A 17,428-nucleotide genomic window follows, 5' to 3' on the forward strand; every position below is an offset into this window, starting at 1 on the left:
AACAGAAATGGGGCTAACTGTTGATAAAACGTTTGTAAAACTCAGCAGATATACCATCAGTCCATCAGTTTTAAGTTGTTCATTTATTCTTTATTCATTGATCTCTTCAACTATAATAAGGTTATCACACGGTTCCCTCTCTAAAGTGTTTTAATTGCAAATAGGCGATATGGCAGGAGCGCGAATTACAAGGAACGTTTGCCTCTTAAAAGTATTGTTCCACTCCGGACATATTTTAAAGTTACAACAGTGACGCACGTTGGAATTTGTTGACAGACAACTAACCAGCGATTGAAGGAATACGATCAAATCAACACTATGGCACAAACAGGGGTTGCTCTTGGCTTTTTGGAGGAGGCTGAACACTGGCAACTACAGAGTTATCAGTTCCCCAGCAAAGTTGGAGGCAAACCTGCATGGTTGAGTCAGTTGGACATCCCAGGTCTTCCTGAGTTAGCATGTGGGAAATGCCAACTTCCTACCGCATTTCTCATGCAAGTTTACGCTCCAATAACTGGACAGGATAGAAGTTTTCACCGAACTCTTTTTGTATTCTGCTGCAAGACACCAGACTGCTATTCACGAAACGACAGCCGTTGTCTGAAAGGTAAATAGCAGTTAGCTAACTAGCTATTGCATTTCTATCAACATCACACCTATAGTCACATGGTCAGGGAAGGAGAGGCTGGGATTATCCACCGCTCCCACCAGTGTAACGTTAGCTACTGCGGTGCAACAGTTGGGAGTGGGGTTTGAATTTGCAAACCTGTTAGAGGGCAAGCACATTACCACAAGTTGGAACAATGAGCCAGATATTTCACCGATTGAATAAGTGTGAAGCATCCGGTTGGCGTTTCCACTCACTACCAAATATGGTGAGAGGAAGCCCAGTGGTCGGCAGTGGAAGATGGAGCCAGATGGATTTTGCCCGACATAATGGCAATTTACTCATTGATGAAACGTTTGACGTTGAACGTTTTCTGTTCTCAAAACTATAATCAAACAGAGTGGACTAAATTTTGTAGATTTTACCAAAGTAAAAAAAAAAAAGTGGTTTAGAAGTAGTGCAACGGCAAATTGAGTTATTTCACACGTGCACTTCAGAGTAGGCGTTCCCTAACAGAAAAATGGAAATACATGCTTCAACGCACCAATAGGATCTCGCTAGCTCTGCCCCCTCTGACTCATTTGCTCCCTTTTAAAATACCAGGCTTTAGTCTTAGGTTAGTTATACAAATTTTTGACACTACCAAAGGTCCAGGTCCATTCCTTGGCAAGAGGAAGCTGTTTGGTAGTTGCAAAAAGCTGCTGGGATTCATAGTGAACTCTCCTTGTCCAGCTGAGCCTTGAGTGTAGTTATGATGTGCAACATTAATGATTATATTAATCAGAGGCAGGAATAAGCCTCGATCCACATCAACAGGACTGCAGTAGAGTCAGCTATTTTAAGTTCCTTGGCGTCCACATCACCAAGGACTTGACATGGACCAACACCACAACCCGTGTCAATATTTCCAAAGGCGGCTGATGAAATTTGGCATGCACCCCGGATCCTCTCCAAATACTGCTGCACCATCAAGAGCGTCCTGACCGGTTACATCACAGCCTGGAACAGGGAATTGCTCTGTCCGTGACCGCAAGGCCTTCCCGCAGGTGGTGAAGACGGCCCAGTACATCACTGGGGCCGTGTTCCCACCCATCGAGGACATCTACTTGAAACAATGCCTGAGGAAGTCCAACAGCATCATCAAGGACCCCACACACCTCAGCCATGAGCTGTTCATTCCCTTACAGTATTGTAGAATGAGGTCTGACACTAACATACTCAGAGAGTTTCTATCTACAAGTCATTAGAGCAGAGACTGCTGAACACTTGAACTGACCACCTGCTCTGACTCTCTGCACCTTATTACACACACCACAATGGCTGCTAGCAAACTCTTATTTACTATTGCTAATACTGCACAATTTAAACACTTATCCCCCAATACACATTAATATTGGACTAAAAATGGTCCCTTCCTGTATTATACTTATGCTAAAATGTTTATTCTATTGAGACATTTACTTTGTTCATATTTTTATTTCTTGTTGCATTGTTTCGAAGGAACCTGCAAGCGTTTCGTTAGACGGTGTATACCATGTTTATCCTGTACATACGACTAATAAAACTTGAAACTAATTATGTTCCTCTGCTTTTATTCTGCTCAAGCTGACATTGAGATTACTCTTTTCCAGTATTTCGTAGCCAGTTGCCAAGGAGAAACGACTTTTATCCCTACGATCCTCCATCTGATGAAGACCCCAATTGGACTGAGCATGACCCCTGTGTCCACGGTTCAGGGGTTAAACTATGCAAGCTATGTGGCTGTCCTGGCCAAAAAGTTTGCTCTAAATGCCATGCAGTGTCCTACTGCAGCAAAGAACACCAGACCATAGACTGGAAACACTGTCACAAGAAAGAGTGTTGCAAACAAGGTAATTATACCGCTACCATAAACTGTCATACTATTTGTAATAATGATGAAGTGTTTTCTTGCCGCCTGAAAGATAAACATTCAACTTTCAATACATGTTTAGTGCCGTCCAGTGCAGTGCCTTCCCCATTCCTGTTCCCCGAGTTGGAATTGGTCACAGAGCCTGAGGAACATCAGAAAGAAGAGTCTAGTCAACTGGTGGGGGATGCACAGAATAATGTGGAATGCTCCTCAGTTGACGGTAAGAAGTTATTAGACTGCATTGCATTTACATGCCTAGTCTTTTCAGATCCATTAAGACACCAAAAGGAGAAGGATGAGAGAAAATGTTGGCATTGGACCCAGCCTAAATAGGAGCCTATACATGATTACAATTTCTGTTGTAGAAAAGCATGCTTTCTATTCCACAGATTTGGCAGAGGCAGAACTTGAAAACATGGCCATGCATGAAACCGAAGATGTCAAAGTGTTCCAAAAGTTTAAACGGAGGATTGCATCAGAGCCACATCAGGTAACATAACTCTTCAAGCAGAATCCTCAGACATGAAGTGCATCAGAATTACTCAAATATATATTTGGCCATTGTGTAGATTACTCTGAAATGAATCTTTTTTTTTTTACTCTTAACGAATCGCTCGTGGACAGACGCACATCATTTAGGATGGTATCGTAGCTTCTGTCAAGACTGGGATGCAAAGACTTAACAGGAACTTGGTTCCTGTGCTCATATTTTTTTATGTCAGTGATCATTTGGACAGATCACAATTTCGCAGGTGTTCACATCTTTCGAATTTCATAAAGGGGGGGGGGGGGGGGGACATTCGGCGAATGCTCTGGCTGAGAGTTTCAATGTAGCCGGGTGGAGACTTATTAGTATATTTTCATACATGTCCCCCAGAACTTAATCGAGCACCTGATGCAATTACACACGATTTTAGTTCTGGGTTTCCTAGATTACTGAAGACCATAATTGTGTTATTGTAGGTTTTGCGATATTTCAGAGATGGCTCTCCTCTTTGGGTTTCGTCTGAACATGTTCCAGTGGAGAAGGGCATCCCGCATTGTCCCTGTGGTTCCAGGCGTATCTTTGAATTTCAGGTATTTGCAACAGTTTCTATTAAACAAAATAAGGTAGGTTCTTCAATTTCTTTGTTTAGATCCTAGAGTAAATGTTTTGCAGCGGTCTGCGACTAATGAATACACCTCATATTAAGCCTAATCCTGGACTAAACCACACTTTCAGTGAAGATCTTTGATCCAGGACAGAACTTAACCTGAATCCGGAAAACCAGACCTTAATGTTTCAACGTCTAAGGCTTGCTGTTTATAAAATGACAATGTGCTGATAGTGTTTTGCATCGCAACAGGTCATGCCCCAGCTACTAAATGATCTGAAAGTGGACAGCCCTGATGCCAGTATAGACTGGGGAACCTTGGCTGTCTACACATGTGCTGACAGCTGTGACAAAGGCAACAAGTACTCTTCTGAATTCATCTGGAAACAAGATTTCACAGAACAGAAATAATTGTATTAAAATCCAAATGTACCTAGTTAAGAAAATATTTTGTGGGGTTTTTGCATAGTTATACTGTCCCTTCATCTCAGTTTCTCTAGGAAAGGAAATAGCAACTATGCATAAACAGTCACAATCTGTTCCATTTCCAAACACTCATACATTTTGAGGAATATGACTTCAGGTTGTTACATTCTTACTTTATCACCATAAGCAAAAGACATGTCATTTGTTTTGCCATAGGACTAATAGTTTGCATAGTTTCAACAGGTTTAAAAACATTCTGTAATGCAATGTTATTTTTAGAGCATTAAAGCTCAAATTAAAACACACTTAGCATGTTAATGTCATGTGACATTGAGTCCATTCATTAAACTGGTCATGCACAGTCATTCCCTGGATTGTTGTAAATCTTGCCCTACCCTGAAGACAAAGCTTTTTAAACTAAAGGAGGGAGATCAATCGGTAAGGAAACATTTAACTGCACAAGGTAGCAAAATAACATTTAAAACTAGAACAAATTACTGACAAGGCTTTCATGGTAGACCAAAAATACAGTGTGTAAACTGAAACAAAATCCATAGTGAATTAGGCTAGTTAGTCCATTATAACATTAAAACATGAGGGTTCTTCAATCATGACCAAAAACTGAATGAGAAATAAGATATGACTAACATTCCTAAGATGCAGACTAAGGTTGTATGATTAATGTTCCATTTTTCTTGCCTTCAGTACCAGTCATCCAAACAATGTTCAAATAATGACAAATTGGGTAGTTAAGCCTTGCCCAAGTGAGATTCTTCATACAACAATGAAAAAGACTAAACACCATTTAAAGAATCTTAAAATGTCTATAGGGAATGTGTGGACAAAGACGCACAGAAACTGTAGGTTAACAATAAAACCTACTTTAGAAAAATTAAAAGCCAGCCAAGACTGCCTCATTTAATAACAAGCAAGAGTCACTTAAAAATAAATAAAACTGCTAAAATACAGCATTTCTCCTAGTATCACCTTTATCTACTCCCCCAGATTCAGATCTACTCGTGAATACGATGTGTGTCCAGCATGAAGGAAGTTAGAGGTAGTTTCGCGAGCCAATGCTAACTAGCATTAGCGCAGTGACTGGAAGTCTAGCATTAACTCACAAAACTACCTTTCACTTCCTTCATACTGGAAACAGACATAAAAATGGTATCCACGAGGTCATCTGACTAAGTAGATAAAAAGGCCTCATTGCCAAAATCTCAAAAGTATCCCTTTAAGGTGAATAGGAGGGGTCCCTGATTTGTTGATTAAACTGTACAGGTTCAATCAGAGTCCCAAAGTAACAGGTCACAACATAGGACAAGTGTCCCTGTGACTATTAAAACAAATTTAAAAAATAAATGGTCAGACATATTTACGTCGTCTTCCTGAATCCTTTCAAGATGGGGTAGATGTTTTCAAATGCTTCATAAATTTCTCCTCTCACCTTTGCACCTTGAAATAAGCAGCAACAATAGTAAAATACACAAGTTACATTTGACAAATTAAGGACAACAAAATTCCCTTTTTCTACAGTGGCTTCCCAAAGTATTCACCCCCTTGGCATTTTTCCTATTTTGTTGCCTTACAACCTGCAATTAAAATGAATTTGGGGGGGGGTTTGTATCATTTGATTTACACAACATGCCTACCATTTTGAAATATGAAACAAAAAAACAACTTATGTGCATAACTATTCACCCCCCCAAAATCAATACTTTGTAGAGCCACTTTCTGCAGCAATTCCAGCTGCAAGTCTCTTGGGGTATGTCTCTATAAGCTCCCGGGTGCCTCCCGGGTGGCGCAGTGGTCTAGGGCACTGCATCGCAGTGCTAGCTGCGCCACCAGAGTCTCTGGGTTCGCGCCCAGGCTCTGTCGCAGCCGGCCGCAACCGGGAGGTCCGTGGGGCGACGCACAATTGGCATAGCGTCGTCCGGGTTAGGGAGGGTTTGGCCGGTAGGGATATCCTTGTCTCAGTATGTAAAATGTAATGAAATGTAAAAAAATGTAATAAAATGTATACACTCTACTGTAAGTCGCTCTGGATAAGAGCGTCTGCTAAATGACTAAAATGTAAAAAAAAAAATGTAAATGTAAGCTTGGCACATCTAGCCAATGGAATTTTTGCCTATTCTTCAAGGCAAAACTGCTCAAGCTCCTTCAAGTTGGATGGGTTCTCAATTGGATTGAGGTCTGGGTGTTGACTAGGCCATTCCAAGACATTTAAATGTTTCCCCTTAACCCACTCAAGTGTTGCTTTAGCAGTATGCTTAGGATCATTGTCCTGCATGGAAGGTGAACCTCGATCCCAGTCTCAAATCTCTGGAAGACTGAAACAGGTTTCCCTCAAGAATGTCCCTGTATTTAGCGCCATCCTTCAATTCTGACCAGTTTCCCAGTCCCTGCCGATGAAAAACATCCCCACCACCATGCTTCACTTTGGGGATGGTATTCTCGGGGTGATAGGTTTGCGCCAGACATAGCGTTTTCCTTGATGGCCAAAAAGCTCAATTTTAGTCTCATCTGACCAGAGTACCTTCTTCCATATGTTTCGGGAGTCTCCCACATGCCTTTTATCAAACACCAATGGCTTTTTTTCTGGACACTCTTCCGTAAAGCCCAGCTCTGTGGAGTGTATGGCTTAAAGTGGTCCAATGGACAGATACTCCAACTCCAATCTCCACTGTGGAGTTTTGCAGCTCCTGCATGGTTATCTTTGTTGCCTCTGATTAATGCCCTCCTTGCCTGGTCCGTGAGTTTTGGTGGGCGGCCCTCTCTTGGCAGGTTTGTTGTGCCATATTCTTTCCATTTTTTAATAATGGATTTAATGGTGCTCCATGGGATGTTCAAAGTTTCAGATATTTTTTTATAACCAACTCTGAACTGTACTACTTCACAACTTTGTCCCTGACCGGTTTGGAGAGCTCCTTGGTCTTCATACTGCCCCTTGCTTAGTGGTGTTGCAGACTCTGGGGCCTTTCAGAACAGAGATCATGTGACACTTAAATAAAGTCCACCTGTGTGCAATCTAACTTATTATGTGACTTCTGAAGGTAATTGGTTACACCATTTCTTATTTAGGGGCTTCATAGCAAAGGTGGTGAATACATATGCACGCACCACTTTTCCATATATATATATATTTTTTAAACAAGTTAGTTTTTTCATTGCACTTCACCAATTGACTGTGTTTGTCCATTACATGAAATCCAAATCTATTTAAATTACAGTTTGTAATGCAACAAAATAAAGAAAAACGCCAAGGGGGTGAATACTGTATGTCATTAGGAAAAGGAGAAAAACTCACCTGTTAATACAACTTTCCCTGAAACGAATATCAACAGGACAATTCTGGGTTTGATCATTCTATAGATTAGCCCAGGGAATAACTCTGGTTCATAACTGAAAAACAACAAGAAAACAATTAGGCCTAGTACTGATATTTGCTCTCAGTACTAAATCACTTTAGGAATACCAATCGCAGTATTATAAATAATGAACAAAATGACAGAATTCCAAGTATGACAATGCTCAATCCTCAGATATTATATACTTTAGTATTGCAGTAGTGAATTTTACAAACCTGCTGAACTGCTGGTGAGTTAGTACAAGTCCCTCTAACCGAATGGGGAATTTGACATCACAGCTGCCCACCATGTTCTGTATCTTGAAATCAAGGAATTTGGCTGGGAAGCCCAACTTCTGCACAACTCTGGCATATTTCCTGGCCGCCAGGCGGGACTGCTCTTCGCTAGAGGGGGTAGAGGGAGCATGAGGCCTTTAAATAGATGTTCTCATACATTGTGTTTTTTCTTTGTTGAAAGAAGATACTAACCTTTTGGCTCCTGTGCACACCATTTTCCCAGAGCTGAAGATAAGTGCAGTTGTTCTTGGCTCTCGTATTCTCATGATAACAGCAGCAAATCGCTGTAAGACAAAGGTGCGAATTTTTCAATAGAACAGTGTCTTGGTGGGACATTCTCAGACCAGAAGCAACATGCCTTTAAGGCCCACTCTAGTTAGCATTTTAGCTTGGTCCCATTTCACCTTTCCCTGGGCCCTGACAATGATTTGGAAAAGGTATGTACAGCACTAGTTATTATATAGGATGAGCTGTGTATTCTTGACATGGGTCTGAATACTTTGCGAATTCCCTTTCCCACATTTTTAGAATAAGGCTGTAACGTAACATTGATTAAATTGTCTCTTAATCTACACACAATACCCCATTTTGACAAAGCAAAAACAGCTTTTTAGAAATGTTTCCAAATATGTAAAAAATAAATGAAATCACATTTACATAAGTATTCAGGCCCTTTCCTCAGTACTTTGTTGAAGCACCTTTGGCAGCGTTTACAGCCTCGAGTCTCCTAGGGTATGACACAACAAGCTTGGGGCACCTGTATTTGGGGAGTTTCTCCCATTCTTCATTGTAGATCCTCAAGCTCGTCAGAATGGATGGGAAGCGTCGCTGCACAGCTATTTTCAGGTCTCTCCGAAGATGTTAGATCGGGTTCAAGTCCAGGCTCTGGCTGGGCCACTCAAGGACTTGTCCCGAAGCCACTCCTGCATCGTCTTGGCTGTGTGCTTAGGGTCATTGTCCTGCTGGAAGATGAACCTTCACCCCAGTCTGAGGTTTTCATCAAGGACCTCTGTACTTTGCTCCGTTCATCTTTCCTTTGATCCCGATTAGTCTCCCAGTCCCTGAAAATCATCCCCACAGCATGATGCTGCCACCACCATGCTTTACCGTAGAGATGCTATTGGCCAGGTGATGAGCGGTGTCTGGTTTCCTCCAGACTTGACGCTTGGCATTCAGGCCAAAGTTTAATCACGGTTTCATCAGACCAGAGAATCTTGTCAGAGTCCTTTAGGTGCCTTTTTGGCAAACTCCGGGGCTATCATGTGCCTTTTACTGAGGAGTTGCTTCTCTTCACCATAAAGGCCTGCAGATATGGTTGTCGTTCTGGAACGTTTTCCCTTCTCCACAGAGGAACTCTGGAGTTCTGTCATAGTGACCATCGAGTTCTTTGTCACCTCCCTGACTAAGGTCCTTCTCCCCTGATTGCTCAGTTTGGCCAGGCAGCCAGCTCCAGGAAGAGTCTTGGTGGTTCCAAACTTCTTCGATTTAAGAATGATGGAGGACACTGCATTCTTGGGGGCCTTCAATGCTGCATTAATTCTTTGGTACCCTTCCCTAGATCTGTGCCTAGACACAATCCTGTCTGAGCTCTACGGACAATTCCTTCGACCTTATGGCTTGGTTTTTGCTCCGACTTGCACGGTCAACTGTGGGACCTTATATAGACTGATGTGTGCCTTTCCAAATCATGTCCAATTAATTGAATTTACCACAGGTGGACTCCAATCAAATTGGAGAAACATCAATGATGATCAATGGTAACAGGATGCACCTAAGCTCAATTTTGAGTCTCATAAATACTTATGTAAATAAGATAACTTTTTTTATTTGTAATAAATTTGCTTGAAAAAAACTGAAAAGATTGTGTGTAGATGAGGGAAAAATCTAATATAACCCATTTTAGAATAAGGCTGTAACAAAATGTGGATAAAGTGAAGGGGTCTGAATACTTTATGAATGCACCAACTACATTTAAATAATTTAGCAGACAAACTTATCCAGAGTGACTTACAGGAGCAATTAGGGTTAAGTGCCTTGCTGAAGGGCACAGACAGATTTTTCATCTAGTCAGCTCTGGGATTTGAACCAGCAACCTTTCGGTTACTGGCCCAACACTCTTAACCACTAGGCTACTGATGTACATACCCATTACTTATATATTGTCCATACTAACCACACACACCCCATATTTATATTACGGACTGACATTGCTTCTTCTGATATTTCTTGATTTCTTGTTTCTTTTTTGTGGGGGCCGGGGGGGTTTATTAGCATTGTACTGTTGGACACACCCTGCTGGAGCTAGAATCAAGCATTTCGCTGCACCTGCTTTAACTTATCACTCGTACCCATATACGGGTAGAAAACAGAAGATTTGAGCACTGATAAACAGCTAAATTGGAATGCGGTGGCTGTAGAGTAAAATGCCATACATGATGTTAGAGCTCTGGCTTTGCGCTTCACAGCACTGTATAGGTTCAGAGCTTGAGCATTTTGCACGACAAGACGTTGCCCCCATTCCTCCCGCAACTTTTGCACAAAAAAAAATGTCTGAGAGGTAAATGCTGTAAATTAAGAGGACTCAATGTATTTTGAAATATGAGATGTTGAGAACTATAATAAATACCTTTGATGTCATACATCAATATATACATATCTTGCATTACTCATCTCATATGTATATACTGTATTCTATGCTATCTATTGCATCTTAGCTTATGCCACTCTCACATACATATATTTATACATTGTTATTCCTTTCACTTAGAAGTGTGTGTATTAGGTTTTTGTTGTGGAATTGTTATATTACTTTAGATATTGCTGCACTGTTGAAAATAGAAGCACAAGCATTTCGCTACACTCGCAATAACATCTTCTAACCATGTGTATTGTGACCAATAAAATTTGATCCAATTAAGCCAAACGTGCACTTCACATTTCCATATAAAAAACTCATATACAGTGTCAACGTTTATGATCACCATGTTTGAGGTACAGTTACAAGACGGCATGACAACATACCCTTGGTTGTTCTGAACAGAATGCGTGTCTGTTGTGAAGAAAATTCACCACGGCACACACATCTGAATGCACTCATGACCCCTTTGCGCACCAAAATGATGACCCGTTTCCTTGAATTGCGAAAGCCTAACACTGTTGTCCTATATTATAACTTAGCTAGTCATGTTGACAATAGAACAGGTTTTCAAATGATGCCCATCTGACCCAGATTGCAAATTATAATGGACCACTTTTGGATTGCATAAACAGTAATTGTGTGATGGTGGGAATGTGTTCCAAACAAAGCACAATTGACATAGCGTCGTCCAGGTTAGGGAGGGTTTGGCCGGTAGGGATATCCTTGTCTCAGTATGTAAAATGTATGCACTCTACTTTAAGTCGCTCTGGATAAGAGTCTGCTAAATGACTAAAATGTAAAATGAGACACCAGTTAGTCCTCTCAAACAAACCCTTGTCATTTTTTATGTTGCACTTACCCCACATTCTCCAGAAATAGTCTTATGTTACTGAATGTATCCAGAGTATTTTCAGATTTCGTTATCAAATAATGTGGCGAATAGTACAGTAAATGTAAAATGCACATCAAATCAACAGTGTAATGTTTAGATTCAGTCATGAGTCAAGTGAACTGTTGACAAACTTTCAATAAACTGTTCCCTTTCCATTGTTACCATGGTCAATTCACACGACGGTAAATGGTTAGCATCTGCTAATCTGTGTAAGCAACAAATTAATTTTGATTTGCAAATGAATAATAACAATATGCTTACCTTTGGATTGTACTCAGCATTTCTAGCTCGGAGTGCTATTGTTTTTAAGTCAAGTTTGCAGCCCAAGTTCACAGTGGATACGATATTCCTAGAGGGAAGAAAATAAATCATGCAATCAGGATGGGAGATTCTCCTTTTTGATATGGTCACATCACTATAAAAATCAAATTCAAACCATCACTATTCACCTTAATCTTTTAGCTTCTTGTGTTTCAGCTTTATAGCAGTACCTACATAGTGGTTGACACTAACACATTATTCAAGAACACTTACTGTAGTTGTGGGACAATCCCAGAGCTCTCAGAGGCAGGTGTGGCAGGTGTGATGGGTGTCATGGGGGTTAGCGGTGTAGTGGTGTAGAGAGGGGTGTTTCCCGGCAGTGTGGTGGTGGTGACCGTTTGGGAGTGATAAAGCTGTGGCGTCTGTCCCGAGCCCCCTGACACCCCACCCTGCTGAGTCGAAGCCTGCTGCTGCTGTTGTTGCCGATGCTGCTCCTCCAGGAGAGAAAGGCTGTTGGTGTTCGTCACAGGTTGGGGAGTCAGACCACTGCCATAGGGCATCATGGGGCTGAAGATGGGCATTCCAGGGGTCATTGCCCCCTTTAAAAGATGTGAGAACAAGCCCTCCATTAGGCTAGTTGAATCTAAAACATTTGAGAACAGCTGTGTTGTGTGCTGTGCTGACAACAAAAACATCTCACTGAAATGTATTAATAGTCTAATTAGTTACCTGAGGGGAGGCAAGACCCTGGAAAGGAGGCAAACTGTTGTTCTGCTCCATGTCCTCAAAATTATGAAGCGGGACAGTTGGTTGACCGTCTCAAAGGAAAGAAATTCAGAGACCTAGGACTAGGAGCAATTCTGTATTTGAAAATGTCGACAAAAGTCATGTGTTGGAACAGAGCGTAGCAGCGAACCCCTTATCTAGATTATTTTGACCTGAAAGAATATTAGAAGAAAAAAAACACATAAAGTTAGCTAAGCAATTGAGACCGGTGAAATTGATACCAAGTAACACTGCTGTCAAGAAACTTGATCATGACTCAACTATACCACATTGTAGCAAGCGAAAAACTATTGACCGCTAACGTTAGCTAGCTAGTTAACAAGCTTAGCCTTTGCATACCTTCAGCTAGCTACAGACAGCAATAGTGGCGCACGAAATCCCTCTTAATATAGCTAGCACATGTTACAATGTATGCAGTTGTTCACAGAACGCGTGTGCGAGTAAAATTTGTTTGGTGCAAAAATCGCACCTGAATTGATGATCGGCAGAGCTGGCCAGTCTAACGTTAGCGTAGTATTTACACTAGCTAGCTACTCCCATGTCAACACTCATGTGGTCATAAGTGTTTTGCACACTAAGTGGTGAAGTTGTGAGCTGTTGAGATATGACAACGTTTTCAAATACTCACCACGTCTCTAAAACTGCACTTAAAATGTCACATTAAAAATCTAGCCGCTGTTTTCACTGGTTCATGCGCTCACTGGCTCAAAACAGTTATATCCGGTATGTTACTTGAACACTTCCGGTGTCAAAGTTCACATAACATTTTGGGTTATTTTATCTGGCAGGAGCAAAGGCAAAAGTTATCCAAAATTCATAACAGAAAGTGCCGTTCAAGAAAAAAGGGTTGGCATTATGCATTTTCTTTGGTTCAAACCCTGTTTCAGCAGTTCCCCTCAACCCTTACATATGTGGCAGCAGAAAAATAATCCCTGGTTTCTGTCCTTTGTCAGAAGCGTTACTCTTGGTTGCATAGGGGCAGTGGCGATTTTAGCATGTAAATCTTGGTGGAGCAAAAAAATAATAAGTGGGATGCATGCCAGCAAAGACACTACACAACACGAAATAGGACCATCGTTAAATCTCCAAGCTGTATACCAAAACCATCATTATTAACGTTGCACGTGAAAACGCTCGTAATCTAACGCTTGCCTCAGACCACTCGTAGAACAGCTACACGCATCGGTCGATTATTTTTCGCCCTCCCGTGTAACTTTATACACATGACATATTCGCTGAACAGAATCACGTGGTGATTCTACGTGGTGAATCAGCCTCTGTTCTCGCCGATAATTTAAGAACAAAATTGACTACAAATAAAGTTGCCAATGTCTTTACAAATAATACAAGCCAGCGACGTATAAAAATGCTTCAAATTAAAACCGAGATGACTGCAATAAAATATAAATACAGTAGGTTATAGGCATATTTACATTAAATTGACAAGTTTCATGCTCAATCAATTGAATTATATTTTGCTACTTGTAGGCTCTGTTGGCTAATATTTAATGTGTAGCCTAACGTACGCAATGATCTTGATTTAGTGCATTATTTTAGGTTAAGCGTTAGAATAAACCGACTCAATATTTGCAGCCATTGGTGATATCTTTCTAGGACCTGATCCGTCCTCAGTATTGTGGAATAATTCTAGTGGTATGGTAATTGGTAAGATTTGAATGGAGAAAGCTGATTCGAGACAACCAATAACAACCAGTTAGCAAGTCTGAAATGTCAGTTTCCTAGTTCCGACTAGCATCTGAATGCGGCATTACAGCTTCGGCTGGTGAAGGAAGGATGCATGATTAAAAAACTCGTAAACCTAAATTCCATTGCTATCGACAACCGCCCCCTGGTCAGTTATGGCACAGGTGGTAGTAGATTCAGTTCCGGCTTTCCAACCTCAATCTCTAAACACCCCTATTTGGCTAAAAGTATTATTGCAAGCCTTAACCAATTCTCGTCTAAGGAGACACTTCCAATCTTTGGACCGATGGCATATACAGTGGCAAGAAAAAGTATGTGAACCCTTTGGAATTACCTGGATTTCACCATTAATGCAAATTTGTTCTGATCTTCATATAAGCCACAACAATAGACAAACATAGTGTGCTTAAACTAATAAAACACGAATTATTGTATTTTTCTTGTCAATATTGAATACATAATTTAAACATTCACAGTGTAGGTTGGGAAAAGTATGTGAACCCCAAAGCCAATGACTTCTCCAAAAGCTAATTGGAGTCAGGAGTCAGCTAACCTGGAGTCCAATCAATGAGACAAGATTGGAGATGTTGGATTGAGCTGCATTGCCCAATACAAAATACTCACAAAATTTTTGTTTGCTATTCACAAAAGGCATTGCCTGATGTGAACCATGCCTCGAACAAAAGAGATCCCAGAAGACCTAAGATGAAGAATTTTTGACTTGTATTAAGCTGGAAAGGGTTACAAAAGTATCTCTAAAATCCTTTATGTTCATCGGTCCACTGTAAGACAAATTGTCTATAAATGGAGAAAGTTCAGCACGGTTGCTACGCTCCCTAGGAGTGGCCATCCTGCAAAGATGACTGCAAGAGCACAGCGCAGAATGCTCAATGAGGTTAAGAAGAATCCTAGTGTCAGCTAAAGACGTACGGAAATCTCTGGAACATGCCAGCATCTCTGTTGACGAGTCTACGATACGTAAAACACTAAACAAGAATGGTGTTCATGGGAGGACACCACGGAAGAAGCCACTGCTGTCCAAAAAAACCATTGCTGCATGTCTGAAGTTTGCTAAAGTTCACCTGGATGTTCCACAGCGCAAAATATTCTGTGGACAGATGAAACTACAGTTGAGTTGTTTGGTAGGAACACACAACACTATGTGTGGAGAAAAAAAGGCACAGCACACCAACATCAAAACCTCATCCCAACTGTAAAGTATGCTGGAGGGTGTGCCATGGTTTGCGAATGTTTTGCTGCCTCAGGGCCTGGACAGCTTGCTATCATTGATGGAAAAATGAATTGCTAAGTTTATCAAGACATTTTGCAGGAGAATGTAAGGCTATCTGTCCACCAATTGAAGCTCAACAGAAGGTGGGTGATGCAACAGGACATTGACCCAAAACACAGAAGTAAATCAACAACAGAATGGGTTCAACAGAAGAAAATACACCTTCGGGAGTAGCCTAGTCGGAGTTCTGACCTCAACCCGGTTGAGATGCTGTGGCATGACCTCGAGAGCAGTTCACACCAAACATCCCAAGAATATTGCTGAACTGAAACAGTTTTGCAAAGAGGAATGGTCCAAAATTCCTCCTGACCATAGAGAGAACGTTTGGTTGAGGTTATTGCTGCCAAAGGAGGCAGCAAATCCAATGGTTCACATACTTTTCCCACCATGCACTGTGAATGTTTACACACTGTGTTCAATAAAGACATGAAAATGTATAATTGTTTGTGTGTTATTAGTTTAAGGAGACTGTGTTTGTCTATTGTTGTGACCTAGATGAAGTTCAGATCAAATTTTATGACCAATTTATGCAGAAATCCATGTATTTCCAAAGGGTTCACATACTTTTTCTTGCCACTGTACACTACTGGTCAGTTTTAGAACACCTAGTCATTCAAGGGTTTTTATTTTTACTATTTTCTACATTGTAGAATAATAGTGAAGACAACAAAACTATATAATAACACATATGGAATCATGTAGTAACCCAAAAAGTGTTAAATCAATATATATTTTATTTTTGAGATTCTTCAAATAGCCACCTTTGCTTTAATGACAGCTTTGCACACTTGGCATTCTCTAAACCAGCTTCACCTGGAATGCTTTTCCAACAGTCTTGAAGGAGTTCCCACATATGCGGAGCACTTGTTGGCTGCTTTTCCTTCACTCTGTAGTCCAACTAATCCCACACCATCTCAATTGGGTTGAGGTCAGGGGATTGTGGAGGCCAGGTCACCTGATGCAGCACTCCATCACTCTCTTTCTTGGTAAAATACATTTTTACATTTTTTTTTACAGCCTGGAGGTGTGTTGGGTCATTGTCCTGTTGAAAAACAAATTATAGTCCCACTAAGCCCAAACCAGATGGGATGGCGTATCGCTGCATTTACAGTGCCTTGCAAAAGTATTCACACCCTTGGCGTTTTTCCTATTTTGTTGCATTACAACCTGTAATTTAAATTGATTTTTATTTGGATTTCATGTAATGGACATAAATAGTCCAAACTGGTGAAGTGAAATGAAAAAAATAACTTGTTTCCTAAAATAAAAAAATTAAAATAAATGGAAAAGTGGTGCGTGCATATATATTCACCCCCTTTGCTATGAAGCCCCTAAATAAGATCTGGCACAACCAATTACCTTCAGAAGTTACATAATTAGTTAAATAAAGTCCACCTGTGTGCAATCTAAGTGTCACATGATCTCAGTATATATACACCTGTTTAGAAAGGACCCAGAGTCTGCAACACCACTAAGCAAGTGGCACAATGAAGACCAAGGAGCGCTCCAAATAGGTCAGGGACAAAGTTGTGGAGAAGTACAGATCAGAGTTGGTTATAAAGAAATCTCTGAAACTTTGAACATCCCATGGAGCACCATTAAATCCATTATTAAAAAATGGAAAGAATATGGCACCACAACAAACCTTCCAAGAGAGGGCCACCCACCAAAACTGTGAAGCATTTATTTGGGCTGGAATTTATGAGGCTGGTAGCTAATGAACTTATACTCTGCAGCAGAGGTAACTGGGTCTTCCATGTCTGTGGTGGTCCTCATGAGAGCCAGTTTCATCGTAGCACTTGATTTAAAAAATAAGTCAGTTAAGGACAAATTCTTATTTCCAATGATGGCCTATACCAGCCAAACTCTGACAATTGTGCACCACCCTATGATACACCCAATCATAGCTGGTTGTGACAGTCTGGATTCGAACAAGTTTCTCACTAGCCACGCTTCTAGCACTGAGATGCAGCGTCTTGCGCCACTTGGGAGCAGCAAGTGTGACTGCACTTGAAGAAACTTTCAAAGCTCTTGAAATTATCCATACTGACTGACTTTGACTCAAAGTAATACTGTCATTTCTCTTTGCTTATTTGAGCTGTTCTTGCCATAATATGGATTTGGTCTTTTACCAAATAGGGCTATCTTCTGTATACCACCCCTACCTTGTCACAACACAACTGATTTGCTCAAAC

At 40.8% G+C, this 17,428-nt stretch overlaps 2 protein-coding genes across 4 annotated transcripts; one reads left to right on the forward strand and one right to left on the reverse strand.

Moving 5' to 3' along the window:
- Nucleotides 1–223: 223 nt before the first annotated feature.
- Nucleotides 224–4,383, forward strand: pdcd2 (programmed cell death 2). The gene is made up of 6 exons (XM_055935514.1): nt 224–607; nt 2,239–2,478; nt 2,581–2,718; nt 2,888–2,988; nt 3,462–3,575; nt 3,845–4,383. The coding sequence occupies exons 1-6, from the start codon at nt 319–321 to the stop codon at nt 4,001–4,003; spliced, it is 1,041 nt and encodes a 346-aa protein (XP_055791489.1). The 5' UTR covers nt 224–318; the 3' UTR covers nt 4,004–4,383.
- LOC129863492 (TATA-box-binding protein) lies at nt 4,171–13,437 on the reverse strand. 3 transcript variants are annotated; one of them, XM_055935541.1, is made up of 8 exons: nt 12,867–13,437; nt 12,182–12,390; nt 11,726–12,095; nt 11,453–11,540; nt 7,854–7,945; nt 7,602–7,769; nt 7,326–7,420; nt 4,171–5,473 (listed from the first exon to the last, which is right to left on the reverse strand). In XM_055935541.1, the coding sequence occupies exons 3-8, from the start codon at nt 12,079–12,081 to the stop codon at nt 5,394–5,396; spliced, it is 879 nt and encodes a 292-aa protein (XP_055791516.1). In that variant the 5' UTR covers nt 12,082–12,095; nt 12,182–12,390; nt 12,867–13,437; the 3' UTR covers nt 4,171–5,393. The 3 variants fall into 3 exon arrangements, with proteins under 3 accessions (XP_055791516.1, XP_055791507.1, XP_055791499.1); XM_055935532.1 differs by having other exon boundaries at nt 11,726–12,051; nt 12,182–12,300; nt 12,867–13,436; XM_055935524.1 differs by having other exon boundaries at nt 11,726–12,051; nt 12,867–13,436.
- Between the last annotated feature and the right edge of the window lie 3,991 nt (nt 13,438–17,428).

Source organism: Salvelinus fontinalis, chromosome 1 (assembly GCF_029448725.1).
Source record: "Salvelinus fontinalis isolate EN_2023a chromosome 1, ASM2944872v1, whole genome shotgun sequence".
In the NCBI taxonomy this organism is placed as follows: Eukaryota; Metazoa; Chordata; class Actinopteri; order Salmoniformes; family Salmonidae; genus Salvelinus; species Salvelinus fontinalis.